Source organism: Euprymna scolopes, chromosome 35 (assembly GCF_053919585.1).
Source record: "Euprymna scolopes isolate OS-2025 chromosome 35, ASM5391958v1, whole genome shotgun sequence".
Lineage (NCBI taxonomy): Eukaryota > Metazoa > Mollusca > Cephalopoda > Sepiida > Sepiolidae > Euprymna > Euprymna scolopes.
Genome location: NC_136516.1, coordinates 45,044,445 through 45,064,798, shown reverse-complemented (window position 1 = coordinate 45,064,798; position 20,354 = coordinate 45,044,445). Strand labels below are relative to the sequence as shown.

Genomic DNA, 20,354 nt, shown 5'->3' with positions numbered 1-20,354 from the left:
GTTTTTTTTTCACACACACACCTACAAACACCCGAGCAACAATGTGTGTGTGTATATATATATATATGCACACACACACAAAAAAAAAAGCTTCATTTTGAAGGTGCCTCTATTGTATCAAAGAACCTACTGTTGATTTTATATGTTGAGCCTTTCGGCTTGTGTGGTAATAAAACTTCTCAAATGCACTTGTGTAAGATCATAATTGACTGTTACTTTTTTTCATTGGATTTTTTCGATTATCGATACTTATCAAAGACAGAATCTAAGAACACTGCCAGGCACATAAAGTACTTTTGTGTGAAATTTCATAAAAATCGAGTCCAAAGGGAATGAACTCTCTCTCTTACACATACACAAATAGTTCCTTTTATATATATATATATATATATATATATACATATATAATCACCATTCTGGGTAATTTTTACTTAATAGTATTGACAGATATTATTTCGAATGGAATATTATAGTTAACATTAAATTATACAGATTGATCTAGAAACACTATTGAGTTCCCACACTAGTGTTAATTAATTACTGTTCGAAGTGGTTAAGTAGTTTACAGCTTAACAGACTTCTTTTATCCAGTATTTTTATTTTAAATTGAAATTAGAGGATTTATTTTTTGTTATTTTTTTTTTTATTATTTTTATTTATTTATTTTTTTTAATTATTTTTATTTATTTTTTTTTTTCAGGAGTTTAAAAAAAATTATTTTACATTGTTGACACCATTGTAACACAGGGTGGTGTTGGTGCTGGTGATTTCACTGATACTAACAATTATTTGGTTGTACTAAGTTAATGTACTTCCTAACTTCTGGCGTAGCACTACCTGAAGCAGTGACAAGGCAAATTGGTTCCTTCACGTTTTCTCTCACGCCTATACTCTTTTATTATGTTTTTCTGGTCTTTCTTTTTTTATTTAATAATCATTGAACGTTTTTTTTTTCAGTCTTATTTTAATTAAGAATTATTGAAATTAGTTTTATCTTTTTTTTTTTTTTTAAGAATTATTGAAAAAACTTTTTTTATTTAATAATCATTGAACGTTTTTTTTTTTTTTTCAGTCTTATTTTAATTAAGAATTATTGAAATTAGTTTTATCTTTTTTTTTTCATTTTTTTTTTTTTAAAGAATTATCGAAAAAACTTTTTTAAAATCTTTTAAAACTATTTCGGGAATATTATGTATTGGATACGGTTTTTTTATGATGTTTGAAATTCTGTTATTTTGATTTCAACAATTTTAAGTTTATTCTTTTGTAAACATATATATTTATTATATACATTCAAATAAAAAAAACTTATTTTTAAAATTCAAAAAGAAAAACATTTTTATAAGTTCATGAACATATTTCTTATAAAATTTCAAATAAAATAAAAACTTTTATTTGTAAAATTTTGTTATTAAAAGTGCAAATAATAAATAATTGTGTCATTTTTATCTGTATAATTTTGTTAATTATTATTGTATATTTTTCAAGAATGCTATTTTCTTCTATTTTATTTCAATAAATAGTTTCACAATAGAAATATTGAAAAAAAAAAAAGTGTCGGAACTAATATGCCTTATCACTGCTTCATGTAGTGTTATGCCAAAAGTTAAAAAGTATGTTACCTGACTATAACCAAATATTTTTATGGAATATAAAAAGGATAATTTTTTCTTAATATTATTTACTCTGACAGACACTCATTATTTCAAAAGACATATCATTATAATTAACGTTCAGTTATACAAATTGATGTAAAAATCCCCGCAGAAAATTGAAGCATGGAATAAGCTAGACACAATAAAATTTTAACTTTTTTTAACTTGAAATTATCTGCCCTTGTCAAGAAAGATTAAATAAGGATTTGGCAGTAGATATTGAAGCAGGATTATTTGCCCTTGCTAGAAACATGGCCACTTGTGCAATAGTGCAAAGGTACGACTTTTCTGGTTTTCAGTTTGAACATTTGAAGAGTGCATAGCAGGGACAGACAAGTTTTTATCAGGGGCAGACAACTCTATTTTGTGTTTATAAGTTTCTTCTATTTATTTCAATTAAATGTTTAACAAAAGCTTTCTCAACAACAACAAAAAAAACATATTAAAAAATTTCAGAATTTTGGCTTTGTTACAAAAAAACTTTTTAAAATCTTTAACTTGTGTTAAAAATAACTGTATTTTGTGTTATTATAATTTTCTAAAATTTATTAAAAAAAAAACAAACCTACATTTATTGTTGTGAGATTTTTGATTTGGTCCTGAAATTGCATTTGTCTCCCCCCTGCTATGCACTTTCAAAACGTTCCAACTGAAAACCAATAGAGTTGTACTTTCACACTAGGGCACAAGTGGTGGAACGTGCATGGCCGCTACCAACATAGTTTCAAAACATCAAATTCACTGTTGTTATATTTTAGGGTACAAAACCGACTTTGCAATCTAGTGGGAATGGTCTATTCTCGTCTCTTAAGTCCCTTTTGCACAGAAGAGATATTGTTAGCCCCTCTCTACTGTATTGATATGTGGTTATAGTAAGCTGATGTACTTCTTAACTTCCGGCATAGTGCTACTGGAAGCGATAACAAGTCAAGTCAGTTCCTTCACTTTTATTGTTCTTCAGTATTTCTATTGTGAAGTGATTTGTTGAAATGAAATATAAGAAAAGAACATTATTGAAAAAGTATTCAATAAAAATTAGCAAAATTATACAAATAAAAATAACACAATTAGTCTTTTTCGATAGATAACTACAAGAATTCCTGTGACAATGAAGAATTGAAGCCAACTATTTTGGGAATATTATATAGCGGATATCTTTTTTTTTTTTTTTTTTAATGATTTTTGTAATTTTGATTTCAATGTTATTTTTTATACTTTCAGAAACATATGTTTATTATATAAGTTTAAATAAAAAGTGAATTTGGGAATATTATATACCGGATATCTTTTTTTTTTATGATGTTTAAAATTTTGTAATTTTAATTTCAATAATTTTATTTTTTTATACTTTCAGAAACATATGTTATTATTATTTATATAAGTTCAAATTAAAAAAAAAAATTGTTTTTAAAATTAAAAACAAAACTTTTATTTTTATAATTTCATAAAAATATATTTGTTATAAAATTTTAAATAAAATAAAACTTTTTTTTTTAGTATATTTTGCTATTAAAAGTGCAAATACAGACTAATTGTGTCATTTTTATCTTTTTATAATTTTGTTAATTTTTATTGTATGCTTTTCAATAATGTCCTTGTCTTCTATTTTATTGCAAGAAATCGTTTCACAATAGAAATACTGAAGAACAATAAAAATGAAGGAAGCCTTGTCACCGCTTCCTATAGCGGTACACCGGAAGTTAGGAAGTACACTAGCTGACTATAACCAGATCTGTTCATAGTAGATGCTCAACTGATCTTCAGTTCCTCACCATCCCTCTATAACACATTCACAAACTCACCTGCCTACAACCATAGCAGAGGACTTTTCTTTCTCTCTTTCCTTATCAAAGATCAATCGCAATTTCCATGAACAAAGTTTTTTTGCTAGCGAGTTCCGTCTGTGCAACAAAATACCATGAAGCTGATTCTCAGTCGATTTCAACATGGTTGTCTTTAAGTCCAATATAAACAAATACTTGTTGATCCATCTTCTTGGATAATCAATTCTGTTTAAGAAATATTGTACCCATTCCAATGTTGTCTCCAATCCTCATGTAGTGGCACTTTAGCCCTTATCCTCAAGTCGCTCCTGCACTTGATGAACAGTGATTCATTAGTTTAAAAAAAAATACTATTTTAAATAATTTAATTTATTTTTTGTAGGAAAGGCAAACAAGTTTAATTATTTTGGAGGGAGTGAATAGTTTTCTGCCTAAATTTAACATATGATAAGAATGATGAACCACTTCCGGACCATAATGTGAAATATAACAGCTAAGATATGAATAATAGTATGAATAATAAAGAATTCAGTTTACAAATCCATTCATAAAGTTTCCCAAGTTCGAAAAAAAAAAAAGCATGCAACTGAAAAAGTTTGGAGGTTACATCGGCTGAAATGTTGCGAATACTAGTCTGAATAATCCAAATAATGCAAATATTTTTCTTTGCTTTTTCTTCCAGAACATTCATGGAGAAGTCTATTCCATCGATGATAAAATGCTGGAGTTTCTGGATGATTTTGAAAGCCACCCAACATTGTACAAACGGCAAAAAATCCCCGTTTCCCTCGGAGACAAATCCGAGTTGTGCTGGTGTTACCTTTTGCAGAAAAGCAAGCCGGAACTTCTCCAGTTACCGTTCCTAGAAAGTTATGACAACAATGACCCACAGGTGTTGAAATACGTCATCAGGTATAAACGCACAAAGCCTTTTGGACCAGAGGTTCAGTTAAAATAATATCTTACACTTGATACTCAACTAATAATAAAATTTGGTATCAGGGTGTGTAATCAAGGCAGTACCTATAAGAGGCCAAGAGATCTGACATTTGAGAGGCTTTATTGGAAGAAAATTTTTACTAGTCACACAGTGGATATCTTTCTAACTGTTAACACTTCACTCTCATTGCTCCGAGGACATTTTTAAAGGGAATTCTAATGAATCAAATTCATTTTAAGAAAAAAAAAAAAAAAAAAAATGGTGCTACCGCAGCATTATGGTATTCAAAACCAATGCATTTCAAGTAAAAACATTATAACTTACATGATATGTCGAAATTAGTATAAATTCCAAAAATTATGAAAAAAAAATAATCCTGTAAAAAAAAAATAATATATAAGTAAAAATAAAATTTATCGAATTATAGTTTTATTATATTTCTTAATGTGTCAGTTTTGTGATTGTGTATGACAAACTGACTTATCTCCCTTGCTTTCAATTAGAATCCATTTCAAAATGCAAAATGTATGCTAGATCTAGCACATCTACTTAATCTTAATAATTATAAAACTCTGTGGACCGTCCAGGCGTCCTTGCTTGCTTGAATCTTGTTTAATTATAATAGGGATTTGGTATTCTTCTGCTGAAAACCAAAGTATACTAAAACTTTGATTAATAATTTGCTAATTTTATTACAATATACATATATTTGTAGTTATTGACATACAGTCATGTTTCGTTGTATCACAACTCATCAGTGCCGCTAGACTAGCACCTCTCCCAAGCCGAGGATTGAACCTTGAACCTTCGTGTTGATAGTCAGCAGTTCTACCGATCAACCCACAGGAGTGGTGCCTGCAGATAACTTCGCCAAATGTCTATTTTAAACAAACATTTGTCCACCACTTTTATAGTGCTCAAACCGCTTATTTATAAACAAACAGCGAGCCTAGCATTTTTCAGCCAATTAAGTAGCGGGTGAGATTATTTATGTTTTTATGTTTTTTTATTATTTCAACCTCGGAACTATTAACTCAATTCATTACAGGTTGTGTCAATAGACGGGATAAAAAATTATCCGCCTATATCGTCAGATGATTTAAGTTAAAATAAATTAAAGGAAAGATAATGTTTTTTGATTACATAAGGATATTAAAAACCAAAAGAGTGGGAGTAACGGATAAAAGGGGAGAAGGAAAAAATGGGGAAAAGGGAGGAGGGGGGAAACACTAGAGAAAAAATATATATAAATATAAATTAAAAAAGGAAAGGGAAAAGGAGAGAAAAGAGGGGATTGATGATGAAGAGTGTTTTAGTTAATTAAAATAGAAATAAAAAAATAAAAAAAAAACGAGAAAGGAAGGAAGGAAGAGATAGATTGGATTTATAATTTTGCATGTCAAAAAGATATTATTGTCTTTGGTTTTTAATGTCCATATGTAATCAAAAAAACATTATCTTTCCTTAAATTTATTTTAGCTTAAATCATTTGATGATCTAGCCAGATAATTATAAACAACCTGCAATGAATTAAGTTAATACACTCGAGGTTGAAATAATAAAAAGCATATTAAGCTCTACTAACGTATTGAGCACTTATTTTTTTTTACCAAATGTACCTCTTAATATCTATATATCTATCTATCTATCTATATATATATATATATATATATATATATATATGTATATATATAAGTGTTTTTTGTTTTGTTTTGATTTTTTTTAAAAGATAGTAATGTTTATGTCTCCGCCTCGGAGAACCGGTGTTTTTCTTAGAAAGTTGTCCATTTTTTATTTGGACGTATTATTTATTTATTTATTATTTTTAAAAACAGTAATCTACGGACACGCGTGTTTCGGAGCCCTACTCCTCTTCAGCGTAGCTTGACTGTTGGTAGGATTCGAACCTTGGACCTTATGTATTTCAGTCCAGTGCTCTAATCACCTCCGCTATGTTGCCATAGACGATTTACTGCTTCGTTTTTATCGTTCATCTGTTTAAGTGGTTTTTGTTTTGATTTTTTAAACGATAGTAATGTTTATGTTTCCGCCTCGGAGATCCGGTGTTTTTCTTAGAAAGTCGCCCAATTTTATTTGGACGTATCATTTATTTATTTATTTATTATTTTTAAAAACGGTAATCTACGGACACGCGTGTTGGAGCCCTAATCGTCTTCAGCATGGCTTGACTGTTGGTAGGATTCGAACCTTGGACCTTATGTATTTCAGTCCAGCGCCCTAATCCACTGCGCTATGTTCACATAGACAATTTACTGCTTCGTTTTTTTATCATTCATCTGTTTAAGTGTTTTTTGTTTTGTTTTGATTTTTTTAAAAATAATAAATAAATAACTATATATATATATATATATATATATATATACACACACGTTTGATTGAACATGACAGAGTTATTCCTTTTTCCAATCTTGTTGGATATCTTTTCTATTTGCCGAGCTGTCTTTTTAATTTTGGCAGGCGTATTATATAATGGCGCCCAGAAGTTTTGGTTGGCCATATTTTTATCAAGCGCTTTCTATCGGGCATCCGATTGTCGTCAGGAGAAATTGTTGTTGTTTTCTTTTCCTTTGAAGCTTAGTATCATTGCTCGATCATAAAATATGCATAAATAATTTATTTTTTATTAATGCAAATTTCTTATTATAAACAGAAATACTGTAGGTGTTAAACACTATGAAAGAAACTGAGACATGTGCATGCGAGTATTATGTTTTTTTGTTTTTTCTAGGGAGTTCACTTCTAATTAAAACAAAAATACCCGAACTGAGATTGAAACCAAAACATAAAGACAGTGAGTCAAGTACGATAATCATTAGACCAGCCTACCACGTTCTATAAAAAGTGTTTTCAAACCTACTTATTCTTAACATAAAGAAGCTGTTATGTTTCATGACCGCGCATGTGCAGCCATGAAACAGTTGACAAATAAATAAAAATCTGATGACCCCCCCCCCCATTGCCACGTACCAATTTTTCAATTTTGACTCCTTAGAAACCCTTTTTTCCAGATGAAAACCGATTTAAGTTTTCCACATGTCTGAATAACTTATATACAATATTTCAAGTCTGTAGAAAAAAAATTTGTTGAGTATATAGTTTGAGAAGTGTCCTCACACATGCTCAATTTTATAGATATATATAGATATGTCTATTATTATAAAGTCATATTCCTATCTGTTTGTTAGTTTGTTTACAATTTAATTCATATGTACATCATCATCATCATCATCATTATTCTGCGGCCTCAGCCAAGATAGAACTCACTACACCCTTCCAGTATTTCTTATCTGTCATAGCACCCAAAAGATCTTCCTTAGAGATAAATGTATCTCGTTGTATCCTATCTTTCGTGATCGATGGTGAGATGATGGTTGTCTCCACAGTGCAAATGATGAAACAACTTCATCTGTGGCATGTGCACAATGCCCAGCTAACTGAACACATCTTTTACAAACTGAGGTTGATACTCTCGGTAGTCTCCATATATCATTTCTAAAGTTGGGTGATTTCGCCATGAGATATTGAGTGCTCTTCTCAAAAGACGTGTGTAACATCCATCCAAACGATGCTGTTGTTTTGCTGAAAGAGTTCAAGTTTCAGATCCATAGAGTAAGATTGGCTCAATAAGTACGCGGAAAACTTGAATTTTGAATTTGCGAGCAAGATTGGATTTCCAGATCTTATCCATTTTCTTACAAGCAATCCATGCCAAGTCCTTTCTAATGTTAGTCTTTCTCAGAGTTCCTGATGTGTGATCCTAGATACTTGTAGTGTTCAATGTATTTGAGGATGCTATTTGTGAGGGTTTTAATTTTGTGGTCGTTGCAAATGTTTATTGGCATACACTCATACTCAGTCTTGGTAGCATTCAGGTAAAGCCTTGTACAGTTTGCTACTGATTCAAGAGAAGATGGGAGTGCCTGGGTGCTAATGAGGTTGTCAGACAACAGCACAATGCCATCAGCAAAATCAGCATCGGTGATGTAAAGTGCAGGATTACGTGAACTTCTCGGTTGATACATCAGTCCATTGTCATTGATTGTATCCAGAGATATGCATGATGTAATCTATTACGATAATGAAAAGGAAAATTGCAAATGTATCACCTTGAAGAATACCATCCAGAATGTCGAAAGGTTCTGTTTCACCGTCTGGGGCCAGGACATATGTACAAAAGGTACAGTTTCAATAATTGACTTTTCATACTGAAAATACACTTTTACTCCCACATAATTTCTAATGTACTATTTATTCAGAACATATCTACGCTGAATGAGTAAGCTAATTTGCATATTACATTAAAGAGAATCTATTTTAGTAATTAGATCAATATTATTAATTATTTGTAATAGAATCGTTTTAATTCATATGTACATCAACTAAACATCTGTTTAGAAATATATGTACATCAACTAAACATCTGTTTAGAAATAATATTTAAAGTTGATTTATTTAATTTATATTTAACTAGTGGGACTCCCCAACATTGCCTGAATGTATCGAGGTGGTGTGGTAAGGAACCCCCGGAGGAGGAGGGGGGATAAAAAAAGTGTTAGTAACGGGGGGGGGGATCAAAACAACATTAGGCTGTTTGGGTGGCGAGAGGTGTAAAAAAAAAAAAAAAAAAAAAAAAAAAAAGTGGTAGTAGGCGGGCAGGCTCGAACCTGTGACTTATCGGAGGAAAAAAAAAGCCTAACGTCTTAGCTGATGCGCAACTGGAAGTTGTGAGCGTTGAACTTTCGTGTAGTTAATCGAAAGACGATGACTTGTGAAAATGTCAACAAAAAAAGCGACCCCCCTCCCCTCCTTGTAAAAACGGCCGAGTTAAGGGTGAAGAAATTAATGTTTTTGGCCAATTTTTCGATATTTTCCGTCCAAAGGATCAAGCTTCAAAACGATATTGATCTTGTGATGATTCATCCCGTGTGTCGAAAATTTTTGCAAGACACACACACACACACACACACACACACACACACACACACACACACACACACACACACACACACACACACACACACACACATTTTGCCTTTTATATATTAAATTTAATTTATATTATTTTCAATCATCAATAGCTGACAACAGTTGCATTTAAAACCGGAAGTAAGCTTATTTAATTAAGCTATGATAGTTATTTCCTGTTTAAGTTATAAAAGTTATTTCCCCGTTTGATTTTCATAGACCAAGATGGATGTGTTTTATGCTTCCCTAAATCCAAGTTGTGTGATTAATTCTATATGACAAACTGACTTATCTCCCTTGCTTTCAATTAGAATCTGCTATTGCAAAATGCATGCTAGATCTAGCACATCTTCTACTTAATTAAAACTATGCCTTAAGCATGATGAGGAATCTGACATTTGGGAGACTCTACTGAAGAAATATTTCTACTCAGTCAGCAAATATCTTTTTAACTACTAACATTTCACGCTCATTGCCTCAAAGGAAATTTATTTTTTGCTTCTCAATTTTTTACTCGGTGAAAATGTCAAAATAAGACAAGCCATTTTTTTTTTCTAATAATTAATATTTTTCATACATGAATTAAATTGCAATAAGTTAATAACAAAAAAACAAATTGAACTGTGATACAGTTAATGAAATAGAAATTTTTTTAGGGCCACAAACGAACTGTAATACTTTTAAACCTTAATTAGAGTTGCTTCAAAATCATTTTTGAATGTCAAAGACTATGAAATGTCACAAATTTATTTTTAATGATTAAAATAGCTGATTTGTTTATAAAGAAACCGAAAAGCATTCTGATGGATTTATTTTCATAATGAAATTACACATAAAATTTATTTCAACTAAAGTTCTGTTTTATAATTATAAATTTGGATTATAAGTTTATCAGTATACTAGAAAGAATGAAAATTTAAATTTGTTGGGTACTATTTTTACGTAATTATTAATTAGAAACTTCACATTAAAATAGTAGTTCATACTGCTTTAATTTCTTCAATCAAATTTGCTAATTAGTTATATAGATTTTGAAAAAGTATTTTTGTATTTCGTCTTTTCATATTAACAGTTTTCTTTAATCAAGAAATATCGTTTTCTTTAAAACATTTTTTGGACTACTGTTCTCATCTTGTGTTATTTTCACAATGTTTCGGCCAATGTATCCCCCGACCTTCTTTAAGTGAATCTTTCTCTCGTACTAGGGGAATTTTTCTGTCGAACACAGGAAATCTTTCTGTCAAACTTGAGAATCTACATAGAATTTCAAATGAAACTCTTTATTTAATCCATGTATGTGTCCTAGCAACACTTCTTTCTGAACACAGTGGTCCGAGCAGGGTGCCACATCACCTCCCTCCAGCAGGTTCTTCTCACAAGATGCCTTCACTGGGCCGGTCACACCATATCTGAGCAACATCAGTCATTTTACTAATCAAAAACTCTCTTCCGTTTGCCTGCTTTCCAACTGACTACAATTTGGTCGTCTTCAAGTCCAATGTGAACAAATTCTTGATGAGCCGTTCCCTTAAGTAATCCAATTTACCAAATGTCCACTACTAACGATTACTACAATATTATCCCATTAATCCTTATCCTCGAGTGGCCTCTGGGCCTTGATAAGTGGTGACTCCTATGTAAAAAAACAAATAAAAGAAATAATAGCTAGAAGAAATTTTACCAATTAAAAATTTAGAAACGTAATACCATTTTTTTTTTGTTTTTAGTTTAAAAAATGTGTTGAAATTTTCTTGAAAAAATTTTTCAGCTGGAATGAATTTGATGGGTTAAAATTCCGTTCTTAGAATCTTCTGGAAGTGATGATAATGAAGTGTTAGCAGTTAAAAAGAAATTTGCTGACTGATTGGAAATCACGCCTCCCAGATTCCTCAGCCTGTTATAGAGACGGCTTTGTGTGTAACATATTCAAAGATAGATAACGTCTTTTATTTATTTATTTATTTATTTTATTTTATTTTTTTTTTACTGAAAACCGCTTTTAAAAGGATAAAACTAAACGTATTGCTTTTTAATTTTATTTTTTAAAGTCTCCTTTTATTTCGGTAACGATTTTTATGTGATGTATGGTTCGCCTACATACAAGGATCAGGTGTTCATATTAGACATTACTTTAACTATGGATACTTTTAGGGATTATTTAATGTTATCATTGGCCCTTTTTTCAACTATGGTCTATGTTTATACTCTATATTTATACCATAGACTGTATACTTAGACTCTAGACCAGTTGTTCTCAACCACTGTGCCACTACACATTAGTGTATTGTGGGATGATTACTGGTGTGCTGCGAAGAGATAATGGCGAGAAGACATTTATTAGGTTAGTGCAAAAATAATGTTCTATTTTGATGTTCGACATAACGTTGAAATGAATTATTTTTACACCAACCTAATATTTCGTTTAATAAAGAAATTTAATTTCTTAATCATGATGACGCCTTGATAGATTTTGTAAACACCTTTAAACTGAAAATACTTATTAAGCGAGGTATTTAGACATCGCAATAGTTTGAGGAATAATATGCAAGTCAGAAATGCAAACATTCTTATGGCAAATTAGATAAATTTGTTACTTTTAAGGAAAAGTTGAAATATGGAAGAAAAGATTTGGATATATTTTCATTAGTTCACAAAACCTGCGTTACCAAGATGATTCCCATTAAAGCATTTGACATATTTAGAAAATAAAATTGACGTGTTTAGATAATAAAATTGACGTGTTTAAAAAATAAAATTGACGTGTTTAAAAAATAAAATTGACGTGTTTAGAAAATAAAATTGACGTGTTTAGAAAATAAATTGACGTGTTTAGAAAATAAAATTGACGTGTTTAGAAAATAAAATTGACGTGTTTAGAAAATAAAATTGACGTGTTTAGATAATAAAATTGACGTGTTTAGATAATAAAATTGACGTGTTTAGATAATAAAATTGACGTGTTTAGAAAATAAATTTGACGTGTTTAGAAAATAAAATTGACGTGTTTAGAAAATAAAATTGACGTGTTTAGAAAATAAAATTGACGTGTTTAGATAATAAAATTGACGTGTTTAGAAAATAAAATTGACGTGTTTAGAAAATAAAATTGACGTGTTTAGATAATAAAATTGACGTGTTTAGAAAATAAATTTGACATGTTTAGAAAATAAATTTGATGTGTTTAGAAAATAAATTTCACATGTTTAGAAAATAAATATGACGTACTTAGAAAATAAATTTGATGTTTAGAAAATAAAATTGATATAATTGACATGTTTAGAAAATAAAATTGAAGAATACTCGTAATTTCCGGTATTAATCGGAAGAAACCACACTCAAAATTGTCTCTTTCATTTTTCTTATTTTCAGGAGTCTTTGAAGCCTAATTGGTTCAACAACATAAACATGACCGATTGTCAAAAAATAAGATAAATGTTGGATGTATGAAAGATCATTTGACAAGAAATGCATACAGATGCAATCAGATTGTGTCAAGCAAAGAAAAACAAATAGAATACCCTAGGGGTTTGCCTACAGTTACAATGCCATCCTGTGGCGGCGTTCCAGGTGGTCCAAATTGTTATATAACAACCTGAAATAGATATTGGAGTTAATTGGCGATTTGCACCCAACAAGAACCAACCATTGGATTCTTGTGCGTGCAGCTTCCTCCCAACAACGCTCGATTATTTACTATCAGCGACAACAAAGATATATCGTTATATTTTATATATCAGTGTGTCATCAGCAGTAATACAACAATAATAGACTCTTTTCCATGGAGATCATGATTTTAGATATATATATATATATATATATATATATATATATATATATATATATATATAAATATATTTTACAAGGCAGACACCAATTATAAAGGCCAGAAAGCCACTCAGTGGTTAATGAACATACGATGGTCACTGAGACAACAGCATAATAATCATTAGTGGTGGAAATTGGGTATAGTTTGAACTTATTTACATTGAACTTGAAGACGATTATGTTGTAATTAGCTGGAAAGAAAGCCAACAGAGTAGTTTCATAGTTGGGCAGTTCTAGAAAAGAAGCTTTGCTCATAGAACTTGCGTTTGGATTTTAAGCAAAAATAGAGAGAAATTGTTGATAATGGTTGTAGCTAGATTGAAACTCAGATGAGCACTTGCTATGAAAATAACCATAGAGTAGTGGTTAAATATTAGTGGTTAGGTTGATTAGTAGTTATATACCTAGTGCATGTTAGTGATTAGTAAGGATTTGCTGTAGGTAAATGGCAAAACAGAGATTTGGGATTTGACAGGGAAGTTAAATCATAAAACTGGTCATTGTTTATGAATTTTTGAGATGAGGATTAATAATTTGTAATTATTTGAATTCTTTGGCCTACTATTCTTATCTTGGACGTTATTTTCACAACGTTTCGGCTGATGTAACCGCCGACCTTCTTTTTTTTTTTTTTTTTACACAGAAGTCACCACTTAACAAGGCCCAAAGGTCACTCGAGGATAAGGGTAAATGAGTGTACAGTAGCCAATGGGACAATACTCCAGTAATCATTAGTAGCGAAAATTTGGTAAATTGGATTACCCAAGGGGACGGCCCATCAAGAATTCATTTACGTTGGACTTGAAGACGACCAAATTGTAGTCAGCTGGAAAGCAGGCAAACGGAAGAGAGTTTCACAGGCGTGCAGTTCTAAGAAAGAAGCCCCGTTCATGGAATCTACGTTTAGGTTTAGGGAGAGATAAAGATTGGGGGAAATTATTGCTAGTGGTCCCAGGTGTATCTTGCTGAACTCGGGAATCATTCTGCGTGGGTGACATTAAAAATAGAATTGCGAATTACTTAGGACCTCTACCTGATCATGGCTGATGAAATGAGAGCATACTACCACCCGTGGATTGAATAAAGGGTTCTGTTCGAAATTCTGTGCCGATTCCTGAGTTTGATAGAAAGACTCACGAGTTCAACAAAATACACCTGAAGAAGGTCGGAGGTTAGATCGGCCAAATCATTGTGCGAATAACACTCAAGATGAGAACAGTAGTCCAAATTACCAAATAGAACAATAATACAAATGTCAAGAGAGCAGATAACAACCTGTTACAACCAATCCAAAGCTCACACTCAGTATAAGAGTTAATATGATGAGAATGATTGTCAGCCGAAAACTGAGGAACATTATGGGAGTACTAACATCGATTAATGATATGAACCGTGATTGCTTGTGGGGGTGGGAGTCTATTACAAAAACGTGTTGACATCGGATTTAAAGATGATCGTTGTAATCAACAGGGAAGCAGACATGCACCAACGTGTTCCACCGATACGAAGAAGCCCTTGCAAAGAAGCTCTGTCACTGGAAATTCTACATGACACTAAGCACATGAAGAACAGAAAGACATTTTAGTTGTGGTAGAAAGAATCAACCGAGAACCATATCACTGTACGTAAAACACATAAAAGATATCAATGGATACACACTCAAGAGTCAAAACAAGGAAAAGAATATGCTGTTGTCATGACCCTAGTTATGAGTAAAGGTCATTTGATGCCATACAAATTTATTAACATTATAGTTAATACCATGGCAATTCTTAGAAACACTGCATAGCAAATTGCCCTCCTTTCTTATTTTTGAGTCATGGTCTAGTAGATGATCTGCAACCCTTTGGGTTATTGGTTATTTAGATAAAGCATAATAAACGATGTCTTCTCTCCCTCTTAAAGTTAAAGGTATCACCCATATCAATATTTAAAAGACATTTTAGACGTATCAATACGACACCTGAATTTAATCAGCACATGCAGATGTCATTAAGTTGTAATCCAAGAAGATCCGACTGCAAAAAGACACCGTGTGTCAGATGGGACAATCTGAAACATTCTAGAATTGTCCACATGACATAACAGTTGGAGGCGTTGATTAACAATCAATTTTAAATGATGGTTTTCAGGAGTTCAATCCTTACTACAGACGATGATAATTAAGAATATTATAAAAATAATTAACACTTCTACTTGATCATGGCTGACTGAATGAGAACAATCTACCCCCCCCCCCCCGGATTTAATGAAGTTATCTATTACTTAACCTTTCATGTGTTTTCTTTCTCCCTTAGTTCAAAATTCTCTATAGGTTCTCGAATTTGACAAAGATTCCCAGATTAAAAAAGATGCACCAGAAGAAAGTTGGATGCTGCATTAAACATTGCAAAAAATAAACAAAAGGTTAGAAAATCCATATGAGCTGCTGAGTCTGGCACAAAAATCTGCAAGTTAAAAAGATTCACTGACAAAGGTTGATGTTGTGTCATATTGTGGAAATAACAACCAAAATAATGGTCCGAATAATAATTCTAATAATCCGAATAGTCAAAATAATCCAAGTAATTTGAAAAATTCAAATAATCCAATTAATTACAATAATTTGAATAATCCAAATTATTCAAATAATCCAAATAATTCAAATAATTCAAATAATCCAAATAATTCAAATAATCTGAATAATTCAAATAATTCAAATAATCCAAATAATTCGAATAATTAAAATAATCCAAATAATTCGAATAATTCAAAGAATCTGAATGCTCCAAATAATCTGAATATTCCAAATAATTCAAATGATTTGAATAATCCAAATAATTCAAATGATTCGAATAATCCAAATAATTCAAATGATTTGAATAATCCAAATAATTACAATGATTTGAATAATCCAAATAATTCGAATGATTTGAATAATCCAAGTAATTTGAATAATCCAAATTATTCAAATAATCCAAATAATTCAAATAATCTGAATAATTTGAATAATTAAAATAATCCAAATAATTCGAATAATTCAAAGAATCTGAATGCTCCAAATAATCTGAATAATCCAAATAATTCGAATGATTTGAATAATTCAAATAATCCAAATAATTCAAATAATCTGAATAATTCAAATAATTCAAATAATCTGAATAATTCAAATAATCTGAATAATCCAAATAATTCAAATAATCTGAATAATCCAAATAATTCGAATGATTTGAATAATCCAAATAATTCGAATAATTTGAATAATCCAAATAATTCGAATAATTTGAATAATCCAAATAATTACAATAATTTGAATAATTCAAATAATCCAAATAATTCAAATAATTTGAATAATTCAAATAATCCAAATAATTCAAATAATCTGAATAATTCAAATAATCTGAATAATCCAAATAATTCAAATAATCTGAATAATCCAAATAATTCGAATGATTTGAATAATCCAAATAATTTGAATAATTTGAATAATCCAAATAATTACAATAATTTGAATAATTCAAATAATCCAAATAATTCAAATAATTTGAATAATCCAAATAATTCAAATAATCTGAATAATTCAAATAATTCAAATAATCCAAATAATTCGAATAATTAAAATAATCCAAATAATTCGAATGATTCAAATAATCCAAATAATTCGAATGATTTGAATAATCCAAATAATTCGAATGATTTGAATAATCCAAATAATTACAATGATTTGAATAATCCAAATAATTACAATGATTTGAATAATCCAAATAATTACAATGATTTGAATAATCCAAATAATTACAATGATTTGAATAATCCAAATAATTACAATGATTTGAATAATCCAAATAATTCGAATGATTTGAATAATCCAAATAATTCGAATGATTTGAATAATCCAAATAATTCGAATGATTTGAATAATCCAAATAATTCGAATGATTTGAATAATCCAAATAATTCGAATGATTTGAATAATCCAAATAATTCGAATGATTTGAATAATCCAAATAATTACAATGATTTGAATAATCCAAATAATTACAATGATTTGAATAATCCAAATAATTACAATGATTTGAATAATCCAAATAATTACAATGATTTGAATAATCCAAATAATTCGAATGATTTGAATAATCCAAATAATTCGAATGATTTGAATAATCCAAATAATTCGAATGATTTGAATAATCCAAATAATTACAATGATTTGAATAATCCAAATAATTACAATGATTTGAATAATCCAAATAATTACAATGATTTGAATAATTCGAATAATTCAAAGAATCTGAATGCTCCAAATAATCCAAATAATCTGTAAATAATCCAAATAATTCGAATAATCTGAAAAATCTGAACAATCCAAATAATCTGAATATTCCAAATAATTCTGAATAATGTGAATAATTAATTCTCATCTAAAAAATTCGGAAGTATGAAGCATTTTTTTCTGTGTTTTTTTTTTAAATTGCAGTTGGGTATACTAATACTTTTTGAAAACAATGATTTTCGATTTTTTAGATTAAAAAAACCCCCAAAAAACTTTGAATATATTTGATATCTCATGAAAATTGTAACACAGATTACAACCTGGTTATACTTGTACTATTGGTTATATCACAGAATTTCGAACATAAATCTTTATTTAATCTAAAGGATTCGTGGCATAAAGTGCAAAGTGAAATTAAGTTCTAAGTGAAACTTTTCTTGATAATGAATGTTCAATCCCAAGTGCAGGCGATACTAAGAATACAAAATTATTAAAGCTATATATATATATATATATATATATATACATATAAACACAAACAACATCTAAATAAATCGTGATGTATCCTAACAGTTAGCAAGATGGGCCAGCGGATAAAGAGGTCAGGCTCATTACCTTGGGGTCCCGATTTCGAATCTGGCTAGAATCAGAGACGACGAAACACGTGTCATTGGGTAATTATATTTTAAAAATATTATATATACTGCTCCCCATGTGGGGGTACCAAATTGGTTAAAGGGAAAATTATTCCCAACTTGCATTTACGTAAAAATGCACTTTTGTAAATAATTGAATTCATTCAAAATGTATCACAAAAACAAATAACATATCTATATGATTATAAAACTCAAATGACCTTGTAACGAGTGATGTAACCCACTTTCTGGTTTACGACATCTGGTTGCACATGTACGCATAAACATTACCCCATAACAACGTAAACAAATAAACACAAATTGCTTCTTTTGCAGATTTTGACCTGCGCACTGAAATATTAATGTTATTATTTCGAAATTATTATTTAACATGGGAAGAGTGGGGGTGTTTTGCAACTATTCTTTATTACAATTATACTGTCGCTATTTTCTTAAAACTAAACAACTTTCACCCGTTGAAAAACATAAAAACAATTGTAGTAAAGCCAAGACTATTACTACTCTCTATCCGTTCCTTTTCCGTCCTTCCTTCTTTTTTTATTTTTTGTTTACATTTCTAGATACAAAATAGTTGTGTGAGAACAGTGAATTTGTTAACCCATTTACTAATCTGTTTCAATATTAGTTTTATTTTATTTTATTTATTTAAGTTTTATTTTTTTGCTTCAGGTTTTATTAATTATTTTTTTTTTAGATTTTAAGTTTCTATAACTTGGTTGAAGGATTCCAATATGGGTTTTTCATTCTTATATTTCTCATCGGTAGGTTCATGAGCATTTTTGCTGCTAAATGACTTTCATCGGCGTTCGATTTGTAGGAAAATTATGTTTAATTTTCGATTTTTGATCGATTATTCGGAAAAATAGGTAACTTTACACGAATAGGGAGGATTTTTTTTTTCATGTTTGAGTGATCCGTCCGTGATTTTTCATTTTAATATACTTTCATAGAAATATTTCTGTTATGTCAAAAAAACAAACTATTTTGTTTACGTCATAAGTGTCACACTCATATATGAATTCGATAGCTAATATAACATACTGACCCAACGGATCACTCACGGGTAATCTAGCATATATATATATATATTCTTTTATTGCAGGTGGGTATACTATTACCAGAACCCCATGCTTCTTAAGAACATTAATTTTATATTTTTTTAGATTTAAAAAATAAACTTTGAATATATTGGACATCTCATGACAATTTTGACATTTAAAAAATTCTCTCATAATGATTATACTTGTGTTCATCAGTTACAGAATACTAGTAAAATTTCCAACTTATTGTTTTTAGAAATTAATATAATTTACATCAAATATAATTTTCAGCTGTTGCATACAAATGTTACACTCTTCTTAGAAAATTAATACAAAATTCTCAAACATAAAGAGTTTTGGATCAAAAAATAATACAACCATTGAAATGTAAAATAATTTGTTTATATAAAAAGGTTTTGTTTAAATAGATTTATTAAAAAAAATTGTAGAACAAAGACGCACACTACATAAATAAAAAATGTTGCAGACGAAAAAACAAGCAACTTGCGTTTTTACGTTTGTTTACAGAATATCATGTGCTTGTGTGAAGGTCAAGGTCGAATCAATGTCAACCGAAAGCTGTTCCTCTTGTTTTGCGCTGTCTGCTGGGTCCTTAAACTCTATCCTGAGTTTCTTTATTGCAGCTAGGTGTACTGTTACTAGAAACCTGTATCTTGAGGACTGTAGATTTCAATTTGTTTTTTCTTTCTTTTCCAGTGAAAATGTTATGGATCCATGTGAAATTGATTTGCCAAAATCCAAATAAAGGAATTCATGTTATCTGGATTAACAGTGCAAAAAAAAAAAAAAAAAAAAAATTGCCGGAATCAAGATGTCTTGCCATCCACTGTACTTTTTCTTTGTATATATTGAAATCATGCCTTATATTCTTCATAACCTTCTATGTCGATAAAATACTAAAATATCTGTTCACTTTTTCTGTTTTTATCACTGGATGTAGACCTACAACGCGCATCAGTTATAAACAAACCATGATTAACGTTTTTGAATATCCATCTCTGGGTGTGACCTTCCTGTCCTGAGCACCACAAAAAAGACCCGACAAGCACAATGTCTAGACTTGTGGCACATGTGGCTTCTTAGAATTTCAGCATGGCAATGAAACACCATCCAATCAAATCAACCTTTTTGTTTTGGATTGGTAAGTGTACATACGAAGACTGGGCCATGTTAAAAAAATTAAAGAAATTAAAAA

General features: G+C 30.0%; 1 protein-coding gene across 2 annotated transcripts in view; it reads left to right on the top strand.

Moving 5' to 3' along the window:
* The window catches only part of LOC145259847 (gamma-glutamylaminecyclotransferase-like), a 77,002-nt gene extending 56,937 nt beyond the window's left edge, over positions 1-20,065 (top strand). For both annotated transcript variants that reach the window (XM_080117688.1, XM_080117687.1), the window contains exons 2-3: positions 4,122-4,351; positions 19,856-20,065. In XM_080117688.1, coding sequence (XP_079973814.1) covers positions 4,122-4,351; positions 19,856-19,904 — 279 coding nt within the window. In that variant the 3' untranslated portion in view covers positions 19,905-20,065. The remainder of the gene's footprint in view (positions 1-4,121; positions 4,352-19,855) is intronic.
* The last annotated feature ends 289 nt before the right edge of the window (positions 20,066-20,354 follow it).